The 25,002-nt window shown below is 55.2% G+C and overlaps 1 protein-coding gene, 1 long non-coding RNA gene and 3 other non-coding genes across 6 annotated transcripts in view; 4 read left to right on the top strand and 1 right to left on the bottom strand.

Annotated features, from left to right (window-relative positions):
* Positions 1 to 7,526, bottom strand: part of FOXK2 (forkhead box K2) — a 73,008-nt gene extending 65,482 nt beyond the window's left edge. For both annotated transcript variants that reach the window (XR_013355095.1, XM_077854733.1), the window contains exon 1: positions 7,114 to 7,526. Coding sequence is in view for 1 of the 2 variants with exons in the window: in XM_077854733.1 (XP_077710859.1) it covers positions 7,114 to 7,526 (413 nt within the window). In the remaining variant the exon portion in view is untranslated. The remainder of the gene's footprint in view (positions 1 to 7,113) is intronic.
* Positions 7,527 to 7,911: 385 nt separating this feature from the next.
* Positions 7,912 to 10,937, top strand: LOC144287234 (uncharacterized). Its single transcript, XR_013355094.1, has 2 exons — positions 7,912 to 8,437; positions 8,732 to 10,937. It is a non-coding gene; the product is annotated as an uncharacterized LOC144287234 (long non-coding RNA).
* Positions 10,938 to 22,357: 11,420 nt separating this feature from the next.
* On the top strand, positions 22,358 to 22,429 carry TRNAM-CAU (transfer RNA methionine (anticodon CAU)). Its single transcript has one exon. It is a non-coding gene; the product is annotated as a tRNA-Met (tRNA).
* Positions 22,430 to 22,526: 97 nt separating this feature from the next.
* Positions 22,527 to 22,598, top strand: TRNAQ-CUG (transfer RNA glutamine (anticodon CUG)). Its single transcript has one exon. It is a non-coding gene; the product is annotated as a tRNA-Gln (tRNA).
* A 109-nt stretch (positions 22,599 to 22,707) lies between these two features.
* On the top strand, positions 22,708 to 22,779 carry TRNAQ-CUG (transfer RNA glutamine (anticodon CUG)). Its single transcript has one exon. It is a non-coding gene; the product is annotated as a tRNA-Gln (tRNA).
* The last annotated feature ends 2,223 nt before the right edge of the window (positions 22,780 to 25,002 follow it).

The following is a 25,002-nucleotide window of genomic DNA, read 5'->3' as shown; positions in this document are numbered from 1 at the left end:
ACTTGTTTAGGGTTTTTTGTATCTCATCTGTTCAAGTAAAAGTCAAAAGATGAATTTCAAACTGCCAATTATTATGACAAAATACCATGAGAAAATGACATCTGACAGCAGTTTTTTGTAATGTGGTTGTAATGACATTAATGTCATACTCCCTCACATCATCAGTCATTTTTCAGGGGAATCAAGACCAAAAAAAAAAAAAAAAAGGAACCACCCCACCAGAACAATTCAGTCTCTTTCCCCACATTAACTGTAAATGTTTTTACAATAATCTTAGCAATCTAACTAAAGCCAAAAAGATATGCCTGAGAGTACACATTCCAAGAGGGAGAACACTGGGCTACTTCCTAAAATACTAAGACCAATCATACAACCTAAATTTATAGAAGATGTTCTGTTGAGTGTACTTCCAAAACTGCAAAGGGTGATTCCACATCAGGCCTCTCCACCTCAGGCTTTTTAGAAAGGTGCCTGCCACTGAACTTGAAACAAATGTTTTGTTAGCTTAAAGATTTTAAGAAGATACCGTATGTAAAAAAATTACTAAGATCCACTCACAATAGCACCAACTGTCATTATCAACTGCCATAAGATTGTGCTTGGGGGGGGGGAGGGTCTCCCTCTCCACTACTGACATCTGGGGCTGGATCATTATCTGTTGTGGGGGACCATCCTGTGCATTATGTTTAGCAACGGCCCTGGCCCACTAGATGCCGGAAGCAGCACCCCACTCCCAGTTGTGCCAACCTAATATGTCTCCAGATATTGCCAAATGTCCCAGGAAGGGAAGGGGATCCCGGTAAGAACCAATGTTGTACTCTAATATCTTTCACTGGTTAAGACACACACCCATTCTATCCCAAAAGACAAACTGCAGCAAAAACCAAATAATGTCTAAAATCCCTATGGAATTCTCAACAGAGCACCATACATTCTAGAAATTGATGGACGGGGCAGCCCTGGTGGCGCAGCGGTTTAGCGCCGCCTGCAGCCCAGGGCATGATCCTGGAGGTCCAGGATCTAGTCCCATGTCGGGCTCCCTGCATGGAGCCCGCTTCTCCCTCTGCCTGTCTCTCTGCCTGTCTCTCTCTCTCTCTCTGAATGAATGAATGAATGAATGAATGAATAAATCTTAAAAAAAAAAGAAATTGATGGACGTAGGAAAGGCAGTTTTTTTGTTTTTGTTTTTTTTTTTTTTTAGAGTGCACTCGCATGTGCGTGGAATTGGGGAAGGGAAGGGACAGAGGGAGAGGGAGAGAATCTCAAGCAAACTCCAGGATGACCACAGAGCCTGACCTGGGGCTAGATTTCATGACTCCAAGATCATGACCTCAATCAAAATCAAGAGTCAGACACTTAGCTAACTGAGCCACCCATGTGCCCAAGGAAAGGCTTTCTAAAAAGTGCTTCCTAATCTCCCCATGTAAGTAAGCACTTCCTGGGATGACAGCAGTTATTACCTTGTGGTATTCAAACTGCTTCAAATCACAGAAGTGGTGATGTGTGCCTTAAACAAACCCTAGTATATCGTTTCATTAGCATATTCAAAAAATCTTCATCAAAAACTGGGACTGGAAGCGTGGGAGCCGACTTACTATATCATCATTATTTAAGATATTGTAAACTCCTCCAAAACCCAAACATAAAAGAAAACATAAGCTATGCAGAAATGTTAAAGAGATAAGAACACTACCCAAGATGTTAATTTGCTTTCATTAAAAGTTTCCTTATTTTAGAAACCCTCTTCATTTTCAAAAATACAAAACAAAACAAAAAAACACCTTTCTCCTCAGCAAAGCAAGAATAGTTGTATTTTCACAATGGAAAAATCTGTTGTTACTATAATAGTCTCATCTTCTGGAATATTTCCACCAATTATGCATGAAGCTTTGCTGAGCTTCTGCAACTGTGGATCTAGACAGAAGTACTGGTAATGAGGTGGGGGGGTCACATGTGACTGGAATCCCATCACTAGACATATGATCAGCACTTGAGAACGTTGACATAACAGTATCGTCCTAAATCAGCACTCAATGGGTACACGTATTTTGGATCTATACCAAGCGATGATGGCTCTGTGCCATTTCCAGGGGACACAAACACAGATGGGACTCAAGTCCCCACACCAGGGAAGACCAACAGAAAGAAACCTAAGCACAAGATGATCAAGAGGGAACATCTCTCCCCTTCCTTAGCCTGATAGCACAAAGGGCCAGTGGCCTGCTAGTCCTGATAAGAGGCTCCATGACCCACCACTACTAAGGGGTCCTGAGCACCACTGCCAGCCTGGAAAGCACTCCAGTGACACTACCGGCCTGCAGAGGAGTCCAGCTTCAGGTCTACGCTGCCTCCCAGAAAGAAATCATAGCCCAAGTTTCCAAAGTATATGTGGTTCCTTACACTTCAAGAAGTAAAGCAGTTTTAAAAACTGAACTGTAAACCACAAAGTTCTTCAAATGGAGAGAGAAGCCATCCTTAACTTCCAAAACAACGGTTTGGCCAATGGCATTAATGAACAAGTATCCTTCGAATCAGACCACAAACAGGACATAACTTTTAACCAGTTCCCTTCCCTGACTTTGCACCTAAGGCAGAGGCATGTTTCTTTTTCCCCTGAATCAGGAAAGCTTTGTGGTGATGCTTACATTTTGGAATGGAACCGAACCAGAACAGAGGCTTCAGGAGGGAGGGCACCACCAATGGACCTCTCCTGGCCCAGCCTGCTGGACAACACCAACCACATCCCACCACCTGTTTTTGTGCTCAGGTGCTAGGAGGAAGGGGCCAACTTCTCCCAGCTAAAGGAACTTCAAACTTCCCTTACTCCAAGAGGCCCTAGATCAATTTACTGCAGGCATGTGTGCGTGTATATGGAGCTACGGGCAAGCTAAAGAGTACTGGCCCTTGGGAACACTGCTGCCCTCGTGACACATTTTCTGGCACATTAAGTCCTCATGGGCTCCTTCACACCAGGACAGGTGATGGACAAAACACATGCAAGCCCCTAATGTAGCAGGGACACTGACACGGGGCTAGTTGTATCATGCAATGTCAGACAATTGTTATCCCAGGTTACACAGGAGAGAACAAATATTCAAACAGGTTAAGTGGCAGGGCGGGAATCTAGCCGCAGAGTGTCCAGCTCCAGAGCCCCTCCTCACCGTCTGATACAGTCAGTACACATATGACCACCGCAGGTTACAAGTCCTCCCACACAGGCTTGTCTCTCAAAAGATGTTATAAATTCAAATTATTTTAAATCTAAACCATCTTAAACCACTCATTAAACATTAAAATAAACTGAGTTGGGGATCCCTGGGTGGCTCAGCGGTATAACGCCTGCCTTTGGCCCGGGGCGCAGTCCTGGAGACCCGGGATCGAGTCCCACGTCGGGCTCCCTGCGTGGAGCCTGCTTCTCCCTCTGCCTGTGTCTCTGCCTCTCTCTCTCTCTCTCTCTCTCTCTCTCTCTATGTCTATCATGAATAAATGGATAAAATCTTAAAAAATAGAGTTTTACCACTGAAAGAATTACTACAGACTAAGTGAAGTGGAAGTTAACCCGGTTGTTGGGTTATTTTTAACTTAGTAAACTGACAATTATGTTAAAATAGCTGCCCTGTGTTCTCAATATCTACAAATCAGTGATAAAATGTATCTCAATTTGGCAAATGAAAACATATTATAGCTTTCAAAGAAAAGTTCACAGTGGTCATTAAAAGCAATTCATTTGTACACTGAGCACTTTTCAAAGCGCAAAGCACCTCTGCCCCTCTACTATGCATACGCCACGACCCGTCACCTAGGCCTGGGTCCCGGAGCCCAGCAACCTTGGGTCCCTTTCTCAGCTTTGCATACAAGTTGGTCAGTCTCAGGTCATAAAAGGAAGGCATCTCAACCAACCCTGCAGCCCTGGAACAAGAAAACACAACAGGCCTCACTAGCAGTCTACTCTGGTCTTCAAACAAGACATCCCCCACTGGATCTTCTACCGGGAACCCTGTCATCCTTCACACCTTGCCTGTGTCCACTCTGCGTCCAACCAGGCCTCGGCCATGTCTCTCAGGGGTTCCTTACCCACTTTACCCTGGTGACCCAGAGGGTCTCCACTCCTCCTAAGCCTACTCTTACCTCCATCCTCCTTACAACAGCCTCCTGCCTCACAAAGTTCTCACACTCTCACTTCCCCTCATTCTCCAGCCCCACACCCAGCCTCATTCCTCATCCTCCAAGAGGTCCTGACTGCCAAGGCCATGGCTCTTCATGGAACATGACATTGGTGACATGTGAGTCACTGCCCTTTCCTGAGGCCATCTCCCCTCCTGGAACTCTGCTTATTTCCCTCTGTTACTGGTATTCTCTGGGAATCTTCAGTTCTGCCCCATGCCCATTTCTGAGCAGGACCAAGTCACTGTGAATCCCTTCAGTTCTCTTCTTGGAGTCTTCGCCTGGCAAGCTCCAGAAGCCTCTCTGCTCACCTTTCTTCAGTTCCCAACCTTCGAGGATGCTATCTCTGATTTAATGAGAAAGTCTTCAGATGTGACATTACCAAACTTAATCTGCAAGTTAAAACATGCCATACAAGAAGGAAGGAAGGGCTGTATCATGAGTGATTGGCAGCTAACCTAGCACAGGAACAGGGTCACTCTTCTAAAACACAAATGTAATTTCAGGTGTTAAACAGCTTGCAGCAACAGTAAATTCATCGTGTTCTATTGGTTTGGCTTATTAGATAGTCTAGGGCCTTTCTGATCAAAAATATGTCAAACTCACTTGACATTTCAAAGTATGTGAACAACTGTTAAAGAGTTGCTTATTTTTATTTATAAATTATACTTAGTTTGCTTCCATGGCAACAACAAGAGCAACAACACAGCCAGGCATTCCCGTGCAGCAGATCTTCCTAAAACACTTTATTGCCCACTCAGGCACCAGACCAAGACCCTAAAAAATAAGGACCTTGTCCTTAAAGAGGACATTCTTCATTCTGTCACCGACCACACTAAAAATCCTCCCCGCCCAGGCCCAGGCAAACCTCACACTCCACAACCAGGCCCCAGGTTCCTTCCAGGCTCGATCCCACCTTCTTCAGCACTAGGCTACTGGCCAGGGACACCCCTGAGGCCGCGTCCACCTGCTCACTCCTAGGAGCACCCCCCACGCACACACACACACAGGTGGCCCAGGGTTCTTCGACTGAGTCCACCCCAGAGAACTGCCCGCCCAGTACTAGTAACACCTGCCCCTCCAGTGAGTTAGACACTTCTGAAGAGGAAAAACTTTACATATCTGTACACACAGCCCCACATGCTTGGCTGAAAATCAAGGATTTGTGGAAATCACCTGTTTTCTGGAAACCACACACCCTGGCAGTCATGTGCATGCTCACACACTTGAGGACTCCAGCTGGGCCCACCAATCATCATGGAGAAACCATTTGTATTCAGACCTTACCCCAACTGTTTAAAATACAACACCCAACACACAGGATCATGATCCTCATCTTTCTCTCTTCCCCTTAAATTAGTACATTATTTGGTATTTTAATAAAACAATGAACCGTACTTCAAGCCTAAATTACTTATGCACTTTGCAAGTTTTCTGCATGTAAATTTCTAGCAAATACAAACTACAAATACAAATTCTCTCTAAAATCGGAATTGGACTTAAAAATCACTGTCATTCAAATCAGAGACCAACCATGGATCGCGCCTTTTTAAAACTTGTATGGGGATTTTCAATTCGGCGGACAAATCTGCATAATGGCTCTAAATCACACATGCTTTTAAACTTAGGCACTTGACTTTTTAAACTTAGAAAGAACTTGTAAAACCAACTTTAGTTTCAAGGAGGAGATTTTTAAAACGTTTCTTATCTACGTTTTACTAGTACCAACTGTCTTTTCACCGTTTCTTTCATGCACCTGTATGTTAACCCCTCTACAGCAGACATGCAGAAGAGAGGTGCTCCAAAGTCCTACCAGTTACCCACGCACTTCACGCTCTAACAATGTCAAAATCCTTCTGTGAAAAAGAATCCCTGGGTCCCTATGAAGTGCAGGGCTCGTGGAAGCCTTGGCAGCCCCAGACCTTCCCAGCGGCTCTGCCTGTTGCTCAGCCCTTCTTCAGGGCTCACTGTACCCCTCAAAGGGGGTCTGATTTCTGCTCCCTCGCCAACAGTCAACCTCGGATCCTTAGCGTGTCAACACGAACAGGCCTGGCCCATGACAATCAGAGAATTTCCCTTAAGAACTTCAAGACCCTCAGAGCAAAGACACAAAATCCTTTGCCGCGACACCAAGTTGTCTGTCAACAACCAAGTGTGGGGTCCGACAGCGGCTGCGGCGCACACCCCACAGCCCTGCCACGCGCCCGACGAGGCCTCAGCGGGCCCGGGAGCTGCGGGCGCAGCTTTCCGGCCGCCCGAGCACCGGAGCACAGCCCGCCACGTACAAAAATCAGGGAATTAAGGAAAAGCAACAGCTCTTATCAGCATCCCCAGAAACTGAAAGCGGTTAAAAACGTGTTTGTGGACAAAGGCCGCATTTGCAACGATCTAGAAAGCAGCCCCTGAGGAGTAATTAGCATTTCCTAGACAGCAGCCTTGGTTTTTTTTTGTTTTGTTTTTTTGCAAAGTAAACGGTAACTTCACAGAACCAGAGGCGCAAGCGGAATGGCCGGGCCGCGACCCGACTGCCCCCGGGGAAGCCCCCATAACGGCCGCGCCCCCTCCTAACAGGTCCCAGCTCCTCGACGGCCTGAAAAGCAGAGTCGTGCTGGGAAGCGCCCAGTTTTCCCCAAATTTCAAGGTGCAGACTCTAGAGCGTGTCGGGAGGCGTCTGCGACGTGTGGGGCCGCTATACCCACGGCGGCAGGGGAGTCCCTGCGGCCCAGAACACATCTCCTCAGGCACCTCAGCGCGGAAAGGAAGTCTCCGGGCGGCCATCGGGGGGGATTCGGATTCTGAGTCAAGAAAACAGGTTTCGGGTCGCGGCCGGGGCGCGCACGGGGGGGCTGCCAACTAGGCGGGGGTCCCGGGAAGGCGCGCCGGCCCACGTGCAGGGTCGTGGGGGGGTCACGGGGGTCACGGGGGGCGCTGCGGCCCGGGCCCACTCACACGCGCGGCAGCTGCAGCGGCGGCGCCCCGCGCCTCTGGAACACGCCGTCCACGAACACGCCGTTCTTGCCGAGGCAGCGCAGGTAGAAGTCGCCGCCCGCGTCGGGCCCGGGCTGCGCCGACGGCTCCGGGGCCGCCCCGCCATGGCCGCCGCCGCCCGGGGGCGTGAAGATCTCGAGGTGGCGCCGCGAGATGAAGCTCGAGTGGCCCATGCTCACGTCCACCGAGCCCTGCGACGAGTTGCGCCCGATGGTCACCGAGCGCTTCTTCATCAGGTACTCGAACTCGCGGCCCTCGAGGCGCGCCACGGCCCAGCCGCCCGGCGGGGACCCGCCGCCCGCGCCCCCGCCGCCCCCGGCCCCGCCGCCCGCGGGAGGCCCGCCCGCGCCCGGGAGCGCCGCGGCCGCCGCCATGGGCCTGCGAGGGCCCGGGCCGCCTTCCGCCGCCGCCGCCGCCACGGAGCTGAGGGCCGCGCGAGGCCGCCGGCCGGCGAGCGACGAGCGGCGGCGAGGGGCGGGACACGCGCGGCGCGCTGCGAGCCGGCGGGCGCCGCTGACGGACGGCCGCGCTGGCCAATGGGCGCGCGCGCAGCAGTGGGGCTACCGCGGCCGGCCAATGGGCACGCACGCCGTCCGGGAGCCCGCACGTCCTCCGCGGCGCATGGCGCAGGCGCGGCCCCAGCGGCCTGGAAAACCCGGGGCGGAGCGCGGCCGGCGCGGGGCTGCGGGGGGCTGGCCGCGGGTCGAGGTCGCGGCGGGGCGGCGGCCCGGGTGGCGCGCGGGGGCGGGGCGGGCGCGGGGACGGGGAGGGGGGGCTCCCGGCACACGGAGCTGCCCGAGCGCCCGCGGGTGGCACCGCGGAGCCCCCCCGGCGGAGCGCCGACTTGCCCCGGCGGGTCCGCGCCCACGGCTCAGTACACGAGGCCGGAGTGTGGAAGCGGCAAGCGGGAGCCTCCGGTTCGCGGGCGAGCTGCGGAGGCGCCTGGCCGGCCGCTGGAGGTCAAGCCCCGCAGTCGGGGTGCGGGTCGCCGGAAAAGCACGTCTTTCAGGAAACAAGCAACAGCACGAGGCAGCGGACGGCGAAGCACCCGGAGGCCCAGGCAGGGGGCCTGCCCCCGCGGGCCCCACCGGCCTCCCCCGACGTGCGGTTCGCAGACGCGCACAGGCCCGCGAAGCGCCTCAGCGGCGGCGGCACGCGCGAGCCTGAAACCCACCCTCGCGCCGACGGGAGGTGCTGGAGCCTCGCACGGATGCGTGTCCGTGGCGTCCTTGCACGTGGTCATCACGCCCCTCGACGAAAAGCCGGGTCATGCCGAGCAGCAATGGTAGGGGTCGCACGGTCCTGAGAAGAACCCCCCCCCCCCAGGTGCGGGGACACTCAGGGCGCCAGGTCAGAGGCTGCACAGAGCGGCGAGCCCACCGGCAGCTCGGGGCCGTCGGCCTGCGTGCGAGGAGGAGGACCTGAGGGCGCCATGCGGGACGGCTCGGCGCGGGGCGCAGGCAGCACCCGAAGACGCCCGCGAGGCAGGCAGCCGCTGCTCCCTGCACGGGGACCTGAAGGCAGAGATGTGCAAGGCACACACGGACCCAGGCTTACCTAGACTTGTTCTTCCATTCAGATGTGCGCCGAGCATCCAGGCTAGTCCAGACGCAGGGGGAGAAGAGAGCAGATGCGTATGCAGGCGCACACCTGGAGTAAGCGCGGACGCCGAAGAGCAGCAGGTGCTGAGACCACGACTGTTGTCCACGTAATGGATGGGAGCAGTATCAGTGTATATGTCGGTTTTGATCAAGACTAAAAATGAGGGACGCCCGGGTGGCTCAGTGGTTGAGCGTCTGCCTTCAGCTCCGTGACCCCGGGATCTGGGATCCAGTCTCACCTCGGGCTCCCTGCATGGAGCCTGCTTCTCCCTCTGCCTCTGCCTTTCTGTCTCTCGTGAATAAACAAAATCTCTAAAAAAGGAAAAAAGACTAAAAACGAGGATATTGGAGATTTATCTCTTAATAATATGGGCTTTTTTTCCAGGGCTCCCCCCCCCACCCCCCGCCGCCCCAAACACCTAGTCCAGGGCTTTTTTCCTCCCTCAACACCTAGTTCATAAATCCAATGATGAGAATTGCTGGAGTGAGGCAGGGCACAGAACCAGTATTCCCTAGTTTTCATAACTGTATGCACATAAGTAAACATAACTAGACGTTTCATTAGAGTGACCTAACACTGTTCTTTGACCCTCTTCTAGTTGCAGGTGGTACGTGAGGGTTGAAACCTTGTGGGACTGGGAGACACTGGGTCTTGGTGCAGCCAAAGCAGCACTGAAACACCACAAACACCACACCCTAGGAATAAGGGCTACACACCAGGAGTAAAGATAAAGCAAAATATTTCAAATGAAGAGCTCATTAAATTTTCTGAACACCAGAATGGACACACTAAAGAGGATTTTTCAACTCAAAGTTCCATCAGTAGAAATCATCTGAAAACAGAAAAAAAAATAGGACGAGAAAAAAGATAACAGAAAGGAATATTAGAGACCTATGGGACAAGATCAAACGGTCCAGTGTGTGTGAAGTGAAGTTGGATGTCTAGAAGGAAGGGAAAAGAAATTGGAGCAGTAGAAATATTTGAAAAGAGAATGTGTAAGAATTTTACAAATTTGTAAGAATACACTGACCTACAAATCCAGAAAATTTAGCAAACCCCAACGAGGACAAATTCAACAAAAAACACTTGGAGGCATATCACGGTCCAACTTCCAAAGGTAAAAATAAAAGTCGTCAAAGGAGGGCAGCCTGGTGACTCCGTGGTTGAGCATCTGCCTTTGGCTCAGAGCATGACCCTGGGGTCCTGGGATCAATTCCCACGTCCCGCTCCCTGCATGGAGCCTGCTTCTCCCTCTGCCTGTGTCTCTGCCTCTCTCTCTCTCTCTCTCTCTCTCTGTGTCTCCTGAATAAATGAATAAAATCTTTTTAAAAATTATTTTTAAAAAGTCCTAAAAGAAAAAAATATTTTTTAAAGTTTATTTATTATAGAGAGAGAGCACATGGGGGAGGGCAGAGGGCAGGGAGAGGGAGAATCCCAAGCAGGCCCCCTGCTGAGTGTGAAGCAGGACGTGGGGCTCAATCTCACGACCGGAGTTCACAACCTGAGGTGATGACCTGAGCTGAAACCAGGATTTGGATGCTCAACCGGCTGCGCCACCCAGGCATCCCTAAAAGGGGACAAATATTTAAGAGACTTATTACGTTCAGGGAAACTTCATTGAGAATGACTTCTCAAAAGCAGTGGGCCCTGGAAACCAACAGATGGCACCTGCAAAATGCTAGCGGTCACACGGTCTTTGGGACTAGTACTCAATACCTAACAAAAATATCCTTCAAAAATTAAGGATGTATTTAACTTTTTTTTTTTTTTTAATGATAGTCACAGAGAGAGAGAGAGGGGCAGAGACGCAGGCAGAGGGAGAAGCAGGCTCCATGCACCAGGAGCCCGATGTGGGACTCGATCCCGGGTCTCCAGGATCGCGCCCTGGGCCAAAGGCAGGCACCAAACCGCTGCGCCACCCAGGGATCCCTATTTAACTTTTAACATCTGTAGTAAAAGGCATTTCAGGGGCACCTGCGTGGCTCAGTGGGTGAAGCATCTGCCTTCGGTTCAGATCATGACCCCAGGGTCCTGAGGTCGAGTCCTACATGGGGGTCCCTGTTCAGCGGGAGCCTGCTTCTCCCTCCCCCTCTGCCCTCCCTCGTGCTCGCTTGTTCTCTCTCAAATAAATAAATAAAATCTTAAAAAAAAAAAAAAGAAGGCATTTCAGATAAACAAAAGAACACTGTCACCAGAAGACCTGGCCTTCAGAAAAATACTGACGTTCTTCAGGCCTGAGGAAAGCGACCCCTGTGGAATCCCAGATCTTCCCTAAGGAATGAAGGACCCCTGAACAGGATGACACGGGTGACTATAAGAGACATTCAAGGGATCCCTGGGTGGCTCAGCAGTTTGGCACCTCCCTTCGGCCCAGGGCGTAATCCTGGAGTCCCGGGGTCGAGTCCCACGTCAGGCTCCCTGCATGGAGCCTGTCTCTGCCCCTCTCTCTCTGTGTCTCTTTCTCTCTCATAAATAAAAATTTGAAAATCTTTTTAAAAAGAGACATTCAAAATAATTTCTTGGAAAGATTATCATATGACTGCTCAAAGCAGATTGTAAAGTCACGTGTTGTGGGTTTTAGAGCAATGGTGTGCAGTTCCGAGCCACACCAGGACATGTCCCGTACAGGAGCCGCCACCGCAGAGGCCTCGCGTGCGCTTGCAGTGTGGCTGGCGTGAATGAGGAGCTGAACTGTAAAGTTGTACTTGGTTATAATTAATGTAACTTGACGTTTAGCTAGCCACAGGTGGCTACTGGCTACCAGGGCAGGCAATGCAACCCTCAGAAATAAAAAGGTCGCAGGAGAACAAAAGGTTAGGAGGCAAGTCGGTGTTATTTCACTGTTGCATGGTCGATCGAACGCTGTATGATTTCAAAGTGAACTGTAATTCCCAGCTCAGCCGTAAGTATAAATGTATATATTACATATGAGGTCCTGTAATAGCTACATATTAAAAATACAATAGAGGAGGTGAGATGAATGGAATTATGAATAGTCCAATAGCGAGCAAGAAAGAATAGATGCAACAAATACAGAGCAAGGTAGTGGCTTTAAACCCAACTGGGTCAATCATATTAAATGTAAATGCCTGGACCACTGCAATTAGAAGCCAGAAACTTTAAATAATGACTTTACAAAACACGCTTTCGATCTAAAGACCAAGACAAACCAAAGATACAAGGATGGAACAAGAAGCATCACCCAGACACACATCCCGTGATCGCCGGTGACACTGACGTGAGACGAGGCCACCCCCTGTCGGGACCGTTAAGGGACAGGGTCAGTTCAGCAGGAACGTGCAAGAATCCCAAGCGCGTGTCAGAACCGAACTCCCAGGGCACCCGTGGGCTCGGTCAGTGGAGTGTGCAGCTCTGGATGTCGGGGTTGTGGGCTCGGATCCCCACACCGGGTGTGGAGATGACTTAGATGAAATCTTTAAAAATAAACAAAAAAACAGAAACAACTTCCAAGTGTTCAAAGCAAAACTTGACAGAACCGAAATGAGGGAAGAACCCACAGATGCAGCTCAAGATGTTAACACTATGTAGTTACTCGAAGGAGCCAGCAGAGAAGTCCAGATGGAAAGGACAGCAAAGGAGGCCTGGCCCGTCCCGAGTTACCATCGGGCAGGCTTGGCTGGAGGAGGTGCCATCAGAAGTGTGAGTGTGTGCGGCGTGCCAGGTGCTGAAAGGACTCGTGGATCCTGACTCAGGCCGTCCTCGCGCCCCACGTGCACCTGACAGATGCTCCGCGGCTGGCGCATCACCCTGGGCCGCGGGGGACGGGGAGGCTGCTCGCCCCGGATCCCCTGGGCCACGGGGGACACAGCCTGGAGGGCCCTCCACCACCTCCCTAGAGAGCCGAGAGGAAGGCCGCCCCTACGGGCCGCTCACAGCGACAAGGGGTGCTTGGTACGTTGCAATCGTGAATTGCCATAGTTCCTAAGAAACAAAAATTCAGAGCACCATCCAGCTCTGCAGTGGTCTCATTTAACAAACGCGTGCACCCTGTGCTTGGAAGGCCTGTGCCTTAAGGATATACCCCACGCCTCAGCATCTCTCCCCGAACTGCAACACCGTCCCCGGGAGAGCGCCACACCCAGCAGAGGCCACTTCCCACAGAGAGCCCCGTGGCCAGCTCTCGCCCAAATGGCCTCGTCCTCCCACTGCTCCCGAGCGGCGTCGCCCACCGATCCAGTCGCCTCCTGATGTCGTACACACACTGGGCACCTGAACAACTCAAAGGCCAGGGCACAGCTCCCAGCACAGCCAGTACTGGGTACGACCTGACTCCCTGGAAACTATACTACTAGCCCACTGTTGCTTGGAAGCCTTACCAATAGCAGCTGATTAACAATATGTTGTACGTTAAATGTTTTATATACTGTATTCTCACCAAAGAAAATAAGCCAGACTAAAAAACTGGTGAAATCATAAGAGAAAACAAGTTGGTGGGACGCTTGGGTGGCTCAGCAGTGGAGCCTCTGCCTTCGGCTCAGGCCGTGACCCCGGGGTTCCGGGATCGAGTCCCGTGTCGGGCTCCCCGCAAGGAGCTGGCTTCTCCCTCCGCCTGTGTCTCTGCCTCTCTGTGTGTGTGTCTCTCAAGTATAAATAAAAATAAAATCTAAAAAAAAAATTGCTACTACATTGTATGGGAAAAAAATCCACCTGTAAGAGGACCTACATGGTTCAAACTCATGAGGTGCAGGGCTCCTGGCCCCAGGATGTTGTAACCTGTGTGTAACAGTTGTTGGACATTTAGTAACTGATGGGCTGGTGATGTTTCTTGCTGCCTTCCTTTCGTGGTTACTTAGTTTCTGTGACGTTAGGTCCTATCTCCTCAGCTACAGAAACTTCCATTTATGCTTTTCTTTTTTAAAAAAGATTTTATTTGGGGATCCCTAGGTGGCTCAGCGGTTTAGCGCTCTCTCTCTTTCTCTCTCTCTCTCTCTGTCTCTCATGAATAAATAAAATATTTTATTTTTATTATTTTTTAAAAATAAAATCTTTTTTTAAAGCTTTTGTTTATTTTTTTTTTTAATTTATTCTTGAGAGACACACAGAGAGAGGCAGAGACACAGGCAGAGGGAGAAGCAGGCTCCATGCAGGGAGCCCCATGCGGGACTCAATCCCAGGACCGCGGATCACACCCTGGGTCGAAGGCAGGCGCTAAACCGCTGAGCCCCTCAGGGATCCCCTATGCTGTAAATTTAAAGAGTATTATCATGGATGTAAGTACTATATTCAGTAAAGGACAAATTTCACATTTTCTGGTTTTCTTCTTTAAGAAACACAAGTACTACACTGTAAAAAATCATCACCATGAGCTCTCTGCTACCCAGCCTTCTGAGGATGAACTGTTGTGGTTGATTAAACACCCTGGGCTCGGGGGCAGGTGTGTTTGTCCATCAGCATCTGCACAGCACCCGGCAGGCAGTAGGTATTTCATACATTTGTCACATTGCTGCACTGAATTGAGGTCTACTTGATAAAGAAATCCTAATTTATATGATTATGAAGTTTCAAATAGTTGTGATACAATCACAACATCACAACCACCTGACCTCAAAAGCTTACTGATGTACCTCCTCTTGTGGACCATTCAGGAGAAGTCTGGCGATCTCTTGGTGCCCATAAGCGTAATAACCAGTATCATTTTTTCACTGTCATGATATATATGGAGAAGTACTTGTCAACATAGAGCTCAGCCCAAGTGTTGAAGTAGCTATATTGGTATAGATTCTTAAACAAAAGCAACAGATCTTTGAATGTTGATTTGCTAAACTTCTGCCCTGTTGGATCTGTAGAGTAAGCATCATCCCGATCAAAACCTCAGCTGGCTTTTTTTGTAGAAATTGACAATCCAATTTTCTTCTTCTTTTTTTCTTTTTAAGATTATATTTATTTATTCATGAGAGACACAGAGAGAGATAGGCAGAGACCCAGGCAGAGGGAGAAGCAGGCTCCATGCAGGGAGCCCGACGTGGGACTCGATCCTGGGATCCTGGGATCACGCCCTGAGCCGAAGGCAGACGCTCCACCACCGAGCCACCCAGGTGCCCCCAATTTTCATAATCATATGGAAATGCATAAGACTGGGACGCCTGGGTGGCTCGGTGGTGGAGTGTCTGCCTTCGGCTCAGGGCGTGACCCCAAGGTCCTGGGGTCGAGTCCTGCATCAGGCTCCCCATATGGAGCCTGCTTCTCCCTCTGCCTGTGTCTCTGCCTCTCTCTCTCTCTCTGTGTCTCTCATGAATAAATAAATAAAATATTTAAAAATAAATGCTAAATTTTATAAAATAGGCAAGAGGCTTGAGCAGCTACTTCATGAGTATGAATGGCCGGTAAGTGTGTTAAAAGTGTGCAGCATCATTAGTCATCAGGGAAATGCAAACTGAAACCACAGACACGGGCAGGACGGCTAATGTTACTAAGCCCACCGTCCACAGGTGCAGATGACGATGTGCAGCAACTGCAGCTCTCACACGGGGTCGGCGGGACGCAGCACAGGGCGACCATGGTGGGAAGCAGTTTGGCAGCTTCCTTGTGACGCTACACAACCCAGCTGTCCCGCTCCCAGGTACTTCCCCACGAGAAAGCAAAGCCCGTGCCTACAGGATGGCTGCAACGAGAGTCTTCACGGCAGCTTTATGCAAAATAATCAAAACGGAAGCAGCCCGGGGCGCCTGGGCGGCTCATCGGTCAAGCGTCCAGCCGCTGATGTCAGCTCAGGTCGTGATCTCAGGGTCGTGGGGTCGAGCGTGGGGCTCCGCACTCGGCGGGGAGTCTGCTTGGGCCTCTCTCCCTCTTCCTTCCCTCCACTCGCTCTCTCTCAAATAAGTAAATAAATCTTTAAAAACAAACAAAAAGCCTGAAACAGCCCCAGTGTCTTCGACAAGTAAGTAAACCAACCACGGCGCATCCATGCGACGGAGTGGCCAGTGAGGCAGGGCTGCCTCCCGAGGCCCGGCCGCACGTCCCCGGTGCCGCCTCTCACGCGTGCCTCCGGGCTGCGTCCCAAGCAGACTGCGGGAAGTGTTCTGAGCTTCCACAGAAAGGTAATTAGGAGCCAGCAAGGTGTAAGGTGTCGCCGATCTAGAATGCGCCGGTGCACAGCTGTCCATCCCTGCCCTGCAGGCGAACAGAGGATCCATGGAGACGTCCACGGCCACCCACGGTGGGCAGTGGCATATCTCCTGGGGAAGAAGTGGACGGTGGGTGTGTAGCGTGGCGCGCAGCTGTGGACAAGGCCGACCGGCCACCTGGTCACCAACAGAGTCCACGGCCATATTCGCCAGCTGCTACCAGGAGCTACTCCCATTTCTTAGGATTCTGTCCTTTTCCATTTAAAAATTAATGTCTTATTTTGCCATTTCAATTTAAAATTACATTTTGATTAAGGTTGGAACACATAATTAGATCACTTAGAAGTTAAAATTGGTAAGTTTTAAATTCCATCCGATTTTAGGAGAGAGTGAGCTTTATAGATGAATAACACATCCATCTCTAATTGAACTTCATCCTAAACAAATGAGAGCTTTAGAGATGAATCTGATGATACCAACTTTTAAAAGAAAATCATTAAATTATTGATATTAAGTGGACCTGAAAGTGTGTGTTTCTAAGGCCTCCTTCATCCAAGTCTCTTCTCCGCAGACAACCCCCAGGAGCTCCGGAGATGGGGGAGGCGTGTTCCCACCCCGCGTACTCCAGGGGCAGGCTCGACAGGTGTGTCGGGGTGCGTGTCCAACACACGTCGTGGAGCTACATGTGTTTACCTGCCTGGTTAAGGCAGTGCCCCCCGGAGGTGACCAGGGGCGGGCGGGCCCTACACAAGCGGCCCCACACGCCCCCCAACCACATGTACGAGCTTGACAAGAGCACTAGGGATGGCCTGGTCGGGGTGGGAGTGAAGGCACGCAGCACGTGGCCCTCGTGGTGCCCAGCGACCCTCGGCCGGCCGGCCACAGACCCCCTAGCACGAAGGTCCAGGGCCCCCCCCCTCCTCCGGGCCAACTTTCTGAATCTCTGGGCCAACGCTGGTGTCCTCCAAGGTGCAAAACGCAGACTGTGGGACAGACGGGAGTGAAAGCACAGCTACGGGCGCCCTCAGCTCAGGTGTGGCCCCGGGTCCTGGGATCGAGTCCCGCCTCGGGCTCTGCTCCTCCCTCTGCCTCTGCCTTTGCTTGTGCGCTCTCGCTCTGTCAAACAAATAAATAAAGTCTTTTAAAAAATTAAACAGCAAGCCGGTGCTGGTTTCCGAACAGAGGGACCTGCTGCCCAGCCGGAGCCCCTGCTGGTCCCGCCGGCTCCCGGGAGGGGAAGCGGGGGTCTGAGCGCAGGGGCCAGCCCCCCGACACCGCCCTCGCCTGGGGCGCAGTTGGGGGGTGACTTTACCATACTGATTCCCACGGTGGCCCGTGCAGAGACCGTCCTGAGTCTGAGGCTCAGCCGAAGCCGGTCCTCAGCCTGCGGCTCGGCTGCATGGGGCGCGTGCGCGGCAGCCGGTGCTCGTTGAGGAGTCCAGCGCGGGGCCGCCCCCGGGCCCTGAGCCCGACCTGAGCCCAAGGCAGAGCTGCGGCGACCAGCCCTGGTGCCCCCCGCGCCTGGCCAACAGGCACCCGGAGGCCTCAGCGCCCCAGAGGCCATTTCGCGCTCACGGAGACCGTGGCGCTGCCTGCAGGAGCCGGAAGCCCGAGGCAAAGGCGGTCCTGCCCCCCGGGACCATGACACAGAGAGAGAAGCCCAGGGTTTCAGAAAGCGGGCAAAGAGGAGTTCTGACGCCGGAGAGCGAACGCAGGGTGAGGAGAGACTAGAAGAATCTCCAAGGCTCTGGGCTGCGCGGGCTCCCGCCAACCCCCAGGGGACACTGTCAGACCCAGTGGCAGGACAGGCCCGTGCCCGAGATGCCACGGCCCAGGGACGCCAGCAGCACTCCCCGGGGGAGGAAGTGGAGCTCCCCGGAGAACCTCGGGGGTCCTCGGACCTGCCAAGCTGTTCTCTGGGGCCCACGCCGATCCGCGTTCCCAGCAGCCGCGCAGGAGGGCTCCTGTCACCCCTTTCCACCACGGGGTGCGGCAGCCACGTTAGGGGGCCGGCTGCGGTCCCCAGGTCCGGGATGCCCGGCATCGTGTCCTGGGCCGACCGGCCACGATCAGAGCAAGGGACTCTTGGCCCCTGGTGGTGCTTTCAGGACCAGAGAGGTGGGCATGCGAACGTGCCGACGGGGCCTCGGTGGGGAGGGGACTCACACCCAGGACGGGGGAGGTGAGCCTGTGTGTGGGGTCACATGGGGGGCTGGACCCCAGGCTGAGAAGAGCTGGCGACCTCAGGGGTAGGTCCTCTGCTCAGCTGGGACGTCCACGCAGGGCCCCCGGGAGGCAGGCGAACACGGCCCTGCCCAGGGGCCTGCGTGACAGAGGTGCCTCCTGGTGTCTGCAGCGCATCCCCGTAGCTGCGCTGCCCAGCTGCCCAGGTGCTCGCCGGGCCAGAGGCTGCCCACGGGGCCGTGTCCTGCAGCCACACACACAGGAGCATGTCGGGAGAGGACAGGCTGTGAAGGTGTGGGGTACTGACCAGCAGAGTGCAGCATCCCCCCAGCATCACGCGTCCCAACTGAGCTAAGGCCCCACCGCGTGGATGCGGGTCAGGCCAGAGCACGCCTGTGTGGGAACATATTCTGCACAAGTGGCCCCCACCGTCCCAGCCAATGCTTCTCCCCCTTAGTGTCTCAGAACGCCCGTGCTTGGGGACACACCCGTAGCAGCACTGCCAGCAAGCCCTCGGCGGGGGAAGGCCAGCCTCTGACGCCAGACAGCGCACACCAATCTTAGCATATCCGAAGCATCTTGTCCCAAATCTGGAAGTGTCAGAAGAAATAACTCTCAGACTGGTAGTGACTCAGCCAAAGGGCCTAAAGAAATGTGTGTCCCAGTGACACAACTCCACATGCACAGCACAGTCCCGTCCGGGAGCGCAGTTTCTCCTTCACACTGTCACAGATCCCAACGCCGCGAGGAGCAATTTTAAAATGCTTTTGAGCTGCCCTGTTAGCCTTAGTTCAGACTAACTTTGCACACTTTAGAATTACTGATCATAGGAAGTCCAAACACGAGCGGAAGGAAATGTGTTACAGAAAGGAGAAGCTGAAACAAAAAGTCTCGTAGACAATTTAAAAAAAAAAATCAAAAGTGTATCACAGTGGAAACCAAAAACACTAATGGTCAAAATCATGAATAGCTAAGAAAATATGGATAATGGAAATGACACAGAAATGGAAGGTATTCTGAGACCCAGGACACCCCTAAACAGGAAGCAAAAAAGCAGAAGGAAGATGGTAACGGACGGGAAGCCAGGATGCCGCCCACCAGCAGGGCGCCCCAGGGGCCCAGACTTTGAGATCTGTGGACTTCGTGGAGCCCTCTGATCCTATGTTACACCTGTTACCATGAGTGAGAATTCCCCCAATCACATATAAGGAAAAATCCACATTTCGGATCATGATCCCATTTACAGAGATCAAGTAAATGTACAATCGGCAAGAGATGCTTCTCAAAACATTTCGAGTTTTTTTTTCAGTTGTCCTGCACCTATTTAAAAGATTTTACATAATCTCTGCACCTAATGTGGGTCCCGAATTTATAACCCCAAGACAAAGAGCTGCATGCTCCAGTGACTGAGCCTGCCGGATGCCCCCGAAAGAAGTCCTTTTAACAGGAAGACAGCTACATCGCATTGACGAGCTTGCTCCGAGGCCGCAGGTCGCCTATATTGTTTGCTTATAATTAGTCTCAACACAGTCACGCCCGCAGACACATCACAGGACAATAGCAGGACCGTTAAGGAGCCCACACGGAACGCAGGAGGTCCAATTCGTGAGGAGGCAGGAGTCACAGCGGGAAGTGGCTTCCCTCCCTTCCCGGTCCGACCTGGAATCCTGGCCAGCCCGACACCGAGGCCGCTGCACAGCCCAGGCCAGTCCCTGCGCCCGGGTGCCCGGAGCTCCTGGGGACCGCGGGGACCGGGGGGGCTGTCAGCTCCCGCAGGCGCCCTGGCCGCACGGAGAGCAGTGCTGGCGGCCGGCGCACCGCCAAGAGGCAGGCAGAGCTGACGACCTTTTCTCTAAACTACTAACAATCTTTAAAACAGCAGAATTTGATCGACTCTGCGTTCTATCCGCTCCATGGAAACAGCACGTTACCAAATCTTTGTCAAGAAGCGAAATCTGCATCAAAACATGTAGAAGAAAACAAGTAAGAGGTGCGGCAGGCAGGGAGCCGGCGGGACGTGTCACTGCGCGAAGGCGGCCGCGCTCCTCGGCGGGGCCGGCCGGGGCTCGTCGGCACTTCTCTTCCCCGCCAACAGCACCTCCATGCCTGACTGTCAATTTTTCACAGAAAGGTGCTGTGACGGGCACAAGGCTGTGACCTCACTGTCCTGCGCTGGCGTAGGTCCTCCCTGACTCTGACCCGCAGGTGGGTGACCTCCCTGACCCTGACCCACGGGCAGGTGACCGCCCCGCCCCCCTGACCGTGACCCGCGGGCGGGTGACACCCCCCACCCTGACGCGCCGCTGGGCATGCCCCGAGGGGTCGGTGGGGCGGTGAAGGTGGGGGCGCAGTCTACGCTGCCCTGGTGGCGAAGTCACCAGACGAGTCCCCACGGCCCCCGCCCCGCGATCCCACCGCCCCCAGCTCCCCGGGAACGCGCCCCCGCCTCGCCAAGTGCGCACGCGCCGACGTAGGCGCGCCGGCGAGGGGCGGGGCGGCAGCGCGAGGGCGCGCGACGCGGACGAAGTGCGAGCACGTGACCCTCCGCCCACGTGACTGCCGAGGCCGAGGCCGAGTCTGCCGACGGGCGGGGGCGGGGGCGGGGGCGGGGCCGGGGCCGGGGGTTCCGAAGGGCGCGGGCCGAACAAAAGGGCTCCTGCGTGCGGGCGGACGGGGCTGCGCGGGCCGTGCTCCTCCCCGGGGACGGGGCGACGTGCGGCGGCCCCGCGGCCCTGTGCCCTCCCTCCCGGACGGCCGCGCTGCCGGAGGGTCGGCGCCCGACGCGGCCTCGCCCGTCTGCTGCCGGGAAAGGACCAGGAGGGCGCCCCGGGACCCCCGCGACCCCGCAGCCGGCCCTGCGGGTTCCCGTCGGGGCCTCGGTCATCTGAGAGGAGCTCGGGCAGCGTGGCGGGGAAGTCCCGCCCCCTCCGTGTCCCCCCGCAGTGGCCCCGCACCCTCCCGGTCCCCCCTTCCGGCCCCCGGTCGGTCACCCCTCGCTGCGTGGCCCGAGGCGGCCTGACACGCGGGTGTAGGGACCGTGTCCGCCGGGCGGAGCCCTTTGGACTCAGAAGGAGCGGGAATCTCGTCCCCCTCCGGCCCCCCGAGGGCTCCGTCCCAGTCCCCGCGCCTCGGGTCCCCGCGGCCACCTCTCCGTCTCCGCCCGCACGTCTCGGCTCGGCCCCGTGGGTGGCATCCGGGGCGCCGTCCCGCCCCCGGCCGCGCCTCTCGAGGCTCCCGGCCCGGTGCCGCGCCCAGGCCGTCTCCCTGCCCTGCTCCTGGCGGCCCCGGTCCGGCCGCCCTCGGGTGCCCCCAGATCCTCACGAGCCGGCGGCAGGGGCCGGAGGGCGGCGAGCGGGGTGCAGCCCGGGGAGGTGCCCGCGGGGAGGTGAGCGAGAGGGGGCCGGGCCCGGCCTCCCCGCCTCCTGCCCGCCGCCCGGTGGCCCCGCTGCCCGGTGTGGCCCCGCTCCAGACCCGCCCCCGGGTGCCCGGTGCCTCTGCCCTCGGCGGGTCCCTGCACCTTGGGCTCCGCGCCGCCCTGCGCCCCCACCGCTTCCTCCTGCTGCGTCTCTTGGCCCGAGAGAGAGACCGCCAGCCACGCGGGAAGTGCCCTACGTGCTTTTTACTTGAAGAGGTTCAACATGAAAGATATTTTTGCTCAAAGGATTTTTATTGAGAATGTTCTGGGGGGAATAGCTCATACCTCTTTGAAAGGGCAGGGTTTGGGGGCCCCCGGGGGGCTCAGCGGTTGGGCCTCTACCTTCGGCCCAGGGCGTCACCCCGGGGTCCTGGGATCCAGGCCTGCATCACGCTCCCCCCGCAGGGAGCTGCTCCTCCCTCTGCCTGGGTCTCGGCCTCTCTCTGTGTCTCTCAGGAATAAATAAAAACTTTTTTTTAAAAAAGGGCAGGGCTTTATGGTTTTTTTTTTTTAAATTATAAACATGAGCAGCAAGGTGTCAAAATGCTTGAAAGCAGTTTCGTGTTGGAGAAAGCGCTTTACTGGGCACAAAAAAGAAGCAAATCGACAGAAAACTCCACTCAGCATGTGAGCTAGAGCTCCTTCCCAGTGATCAGGACTTGCATGGTTTCTGCCGGGGGCTGCAGGCACTCTGCGCGAGGAAGGTGGGTTCCTGACGTCTTGGGGTTTGTTTGTAACAGCTCTAGAGGACACAGATTCCGAGTTTCTTTCCTCAAGAGGCTGAAGCAGGGAAAGCAGAAGTCCAGTTAATTTATAAGCGGCACTTGATGTGTCCTCTGCCGGCCCCTGGGGGCTGCCATCGCCTTCCCGGTGGCCTCAAGGGGCTGGGACCAAGGACCTGCCCCAGGTAGGCGGCAGCAGCAGAGTGGCGCAGCGGGAGCGTGCTGGGCCCATAACCCAGAGGTCGATGGATCGAAACCATCCTCTGCTATCTGCTCTTCTTTTCCTGGTGGTACCACAGGCCCTCCTGTCGCTCCTGGGCCCTTTCCACTGCCCCATTGGGGTGTGTGGCATCCATGGCAGCAGCCGGTCCCATGGTGTAATGGTCAGCACTCTGGACTCTGAATCCAGTGATCCGAGTTCAAGTCTCGGTGGGACCTGTACAATTGGTCTCCCTCCCCTGGCTTGTTTTTTGATCCCCACTTTGGTTTCCCTTTTTCCGGCTGCACTCAGGCCAAGGGTGATGCCGCAGTGGCCCCAGCGTCTTGTGGTTCTGTGGTGTAATGGTCAGCACTCTGGACTCTGAATCCAGCAATCCGAGTTCAAGTCTCGGTAGAACCTGCCTCACCTGCAGCCCTTTTGTGCACCCCCCCCCCCCACCCAGTCCCCAGTCATGTGCGATGCCACCGTCACCAGGATGGTCCGTACCTTCCCAGATCGGGTTCCCCTCTTTCGGGCTCCGGTGGAGAGCCTGGCTGCAGTCCCCTTTTTCCCCAATGGCTCCTCCGTGGCCACCTGTCCCCCACCTATTCCTTGTGTGTCCAGGCAGCCAGGCCCCCTTGCCCTGCGCTCGGCTGCCTGTGTCTTAGAGGACGTGGTCTGGTGCAGGGGCTGACTCTGAGACCTCCGGTTCTCCCAACCTGCCTTTGAGGTACCCGGGACTCCCCGCTCCCACCCCTAGGCACCCCTCCCCAGGGGCTCTCCAGGCAAGGACCGTGGAGCTGGGTCATACGGGCGGCTCCCAGAGCTCCTGCTGCTTCCCCAGAGTAAGCACTTCAGGGCCCTCCTCATCTCTGTCGTTTTAACACCCGCTTCCTCTCTAGCTCCGCTTTAAAAAGGGGAGACCGAGAGGGGCGCGTCGTGTCGCAGCCGAGGAACCGCTGCCTTCCTTGGTTAGAGCGGATTGAAGGGTCAGTAAGGGGCGGGGAGCCTAAGTCTGTGTCTGCCTCCCGTGTCCTTAGGCAGACCCCGCCCTCAGCATCGAGGAGCCGCTCCCCGCTCCGCTCCCTGCTCCCCAGGTGCATTCCAGCTTGGCTGCCCCAGAGTGATTTCAGGCCTGGCCCGCGGCTGTGGGAGCCTGGGCCTCGGCCGCCTCCTTCCAGTACTCCCCTGGTCTGTTTGGGGCCCAGGTGGGGGCCCCGAGGAGACTCACCCCCCCCCCCCCGTAGCCCGAGGACTCCCCGTGATATGCTGCAGGTGCCTCTCATCTACGCAGGACTGCTTGGATACAAAAGTGCTTAACCATCGTCCTCCAAGGAGCTCTTAGGTGCTGCAGGTGGTTCACCCGTGACGCAAACGTCATAGGGAACCTTGTTCCCGGGGCACCTGGTGACTCAGCGGTGGGGCACCTGGTGACTCAGCGGTGGAGCACCTGCCTTGGGCCCAGGTCGTGACCCCGGGGTCCCGGGATCGAGCTCCCCAGAGGGTGCCTGCTTCTCCCTCTGCCTGGGTCTCTCAGGAATAAAAATCTAAAAAAAGAACGTGGTGGTTGTACTTGTCCGCTGGGCTGCCGTGCGCGGCGCTGCTCGGGAACACTTCCCAAGAGTGAACTGCCAACTGCCGGAGGGGCCTGCTCTCCTCACGGACCCAGGAGCGAACGTGTAGGTCTGTGTTTATCTCTGTGTGAGTGCTCAGAAGTGTGTGTGCATAGATGTACGTGTGCATGGGCGTGGACGTGGATTCAGTTTTAAAGTAAGATTTCCACCCTGGCACCGGCTCCTCTTGTTTTTGAAACATCTGGCTTATCCTCATTCAGAAATTAAGTGCCAGCCTGTCCCAAAGGGACACCCGCGCTCTGCTTCCCTGAGCGGGAGAGCCGAGGCTCCGTGGCCGTGGCCAGGTGCTCCGCCTCGGGCTGCCTGCACCAAGCCAAGGCAGGGAGGGACCCCGGGTCCCCGGCGGGTGGGCTGCCTGCCTGGGCCGCGGCTCCTCCCCTCCCCTCCTCCTAGTAGTCTCTACACTTCGGGCCAGCAGCCCAGGCGGCAGAGCACCCTGCAACTCGCCCCACACCCCCGGCCGGCTTCAACCTGGAGGTGTAGGCAACAGGAATCCCAATCCCCCTCGTGCAAAGCTGAGGAAGGGCCAGTGTCTACACCGGCAGGAACCAGCTCAAGCTCTAAGGCCAGGTGGAAATGGAATAAAAAAACCCAGGCTCTGGTCTGGTCCGGAGCAGGGCAGGGGGGCACAGAGCCACTCACCACCATGACCAACACGCACACAGACCTGCTGGGCTCGTTCACGGTCCATGGAGCATGAGTGGGACCGCGACTCCACTGGGCGCAATGCGAGTCAGGACCTACCCCGCCCTCCGCCTCTCTGGGACAGACACGCTGCCATGTGTGTCACCCAGCCCACACGGGGCCGCCCTGCTCTCTGCGCGGATGGCTGGAGGCCGGAGTCAGGACGACCCCCGCCCCCCGGGGGCAGCAGCCGGTCCGTCGGCCGGGCTCTGGCACCGCAGGCCCCAGCTGTGGCTGGGCGGGCTGCTCGTGATGGAGGAGCAGCGACCACACAGCTGGCTGGTGGCCTCCTAGGCACCTTGGGGATGGAGGCCAGTGCTCCTGC

This window comes from Canis aureus, chromosome 16 (assembly GCF_053574225.1).
Source record: "Canis aureus isolate CA01 chromosome 16, VMU_Caureus_v.1.0, whole genome shotgun sequence".
NCBI lineage: Eukaryota > Metazoa > Chordata > Mammalia > Carnivora > Canidae > Canis > Canis aureus.
Note: the sequence above shows the minus strand (reverse complement) of the source record. Positions and strands in the feature narration are given on the sequence as shown.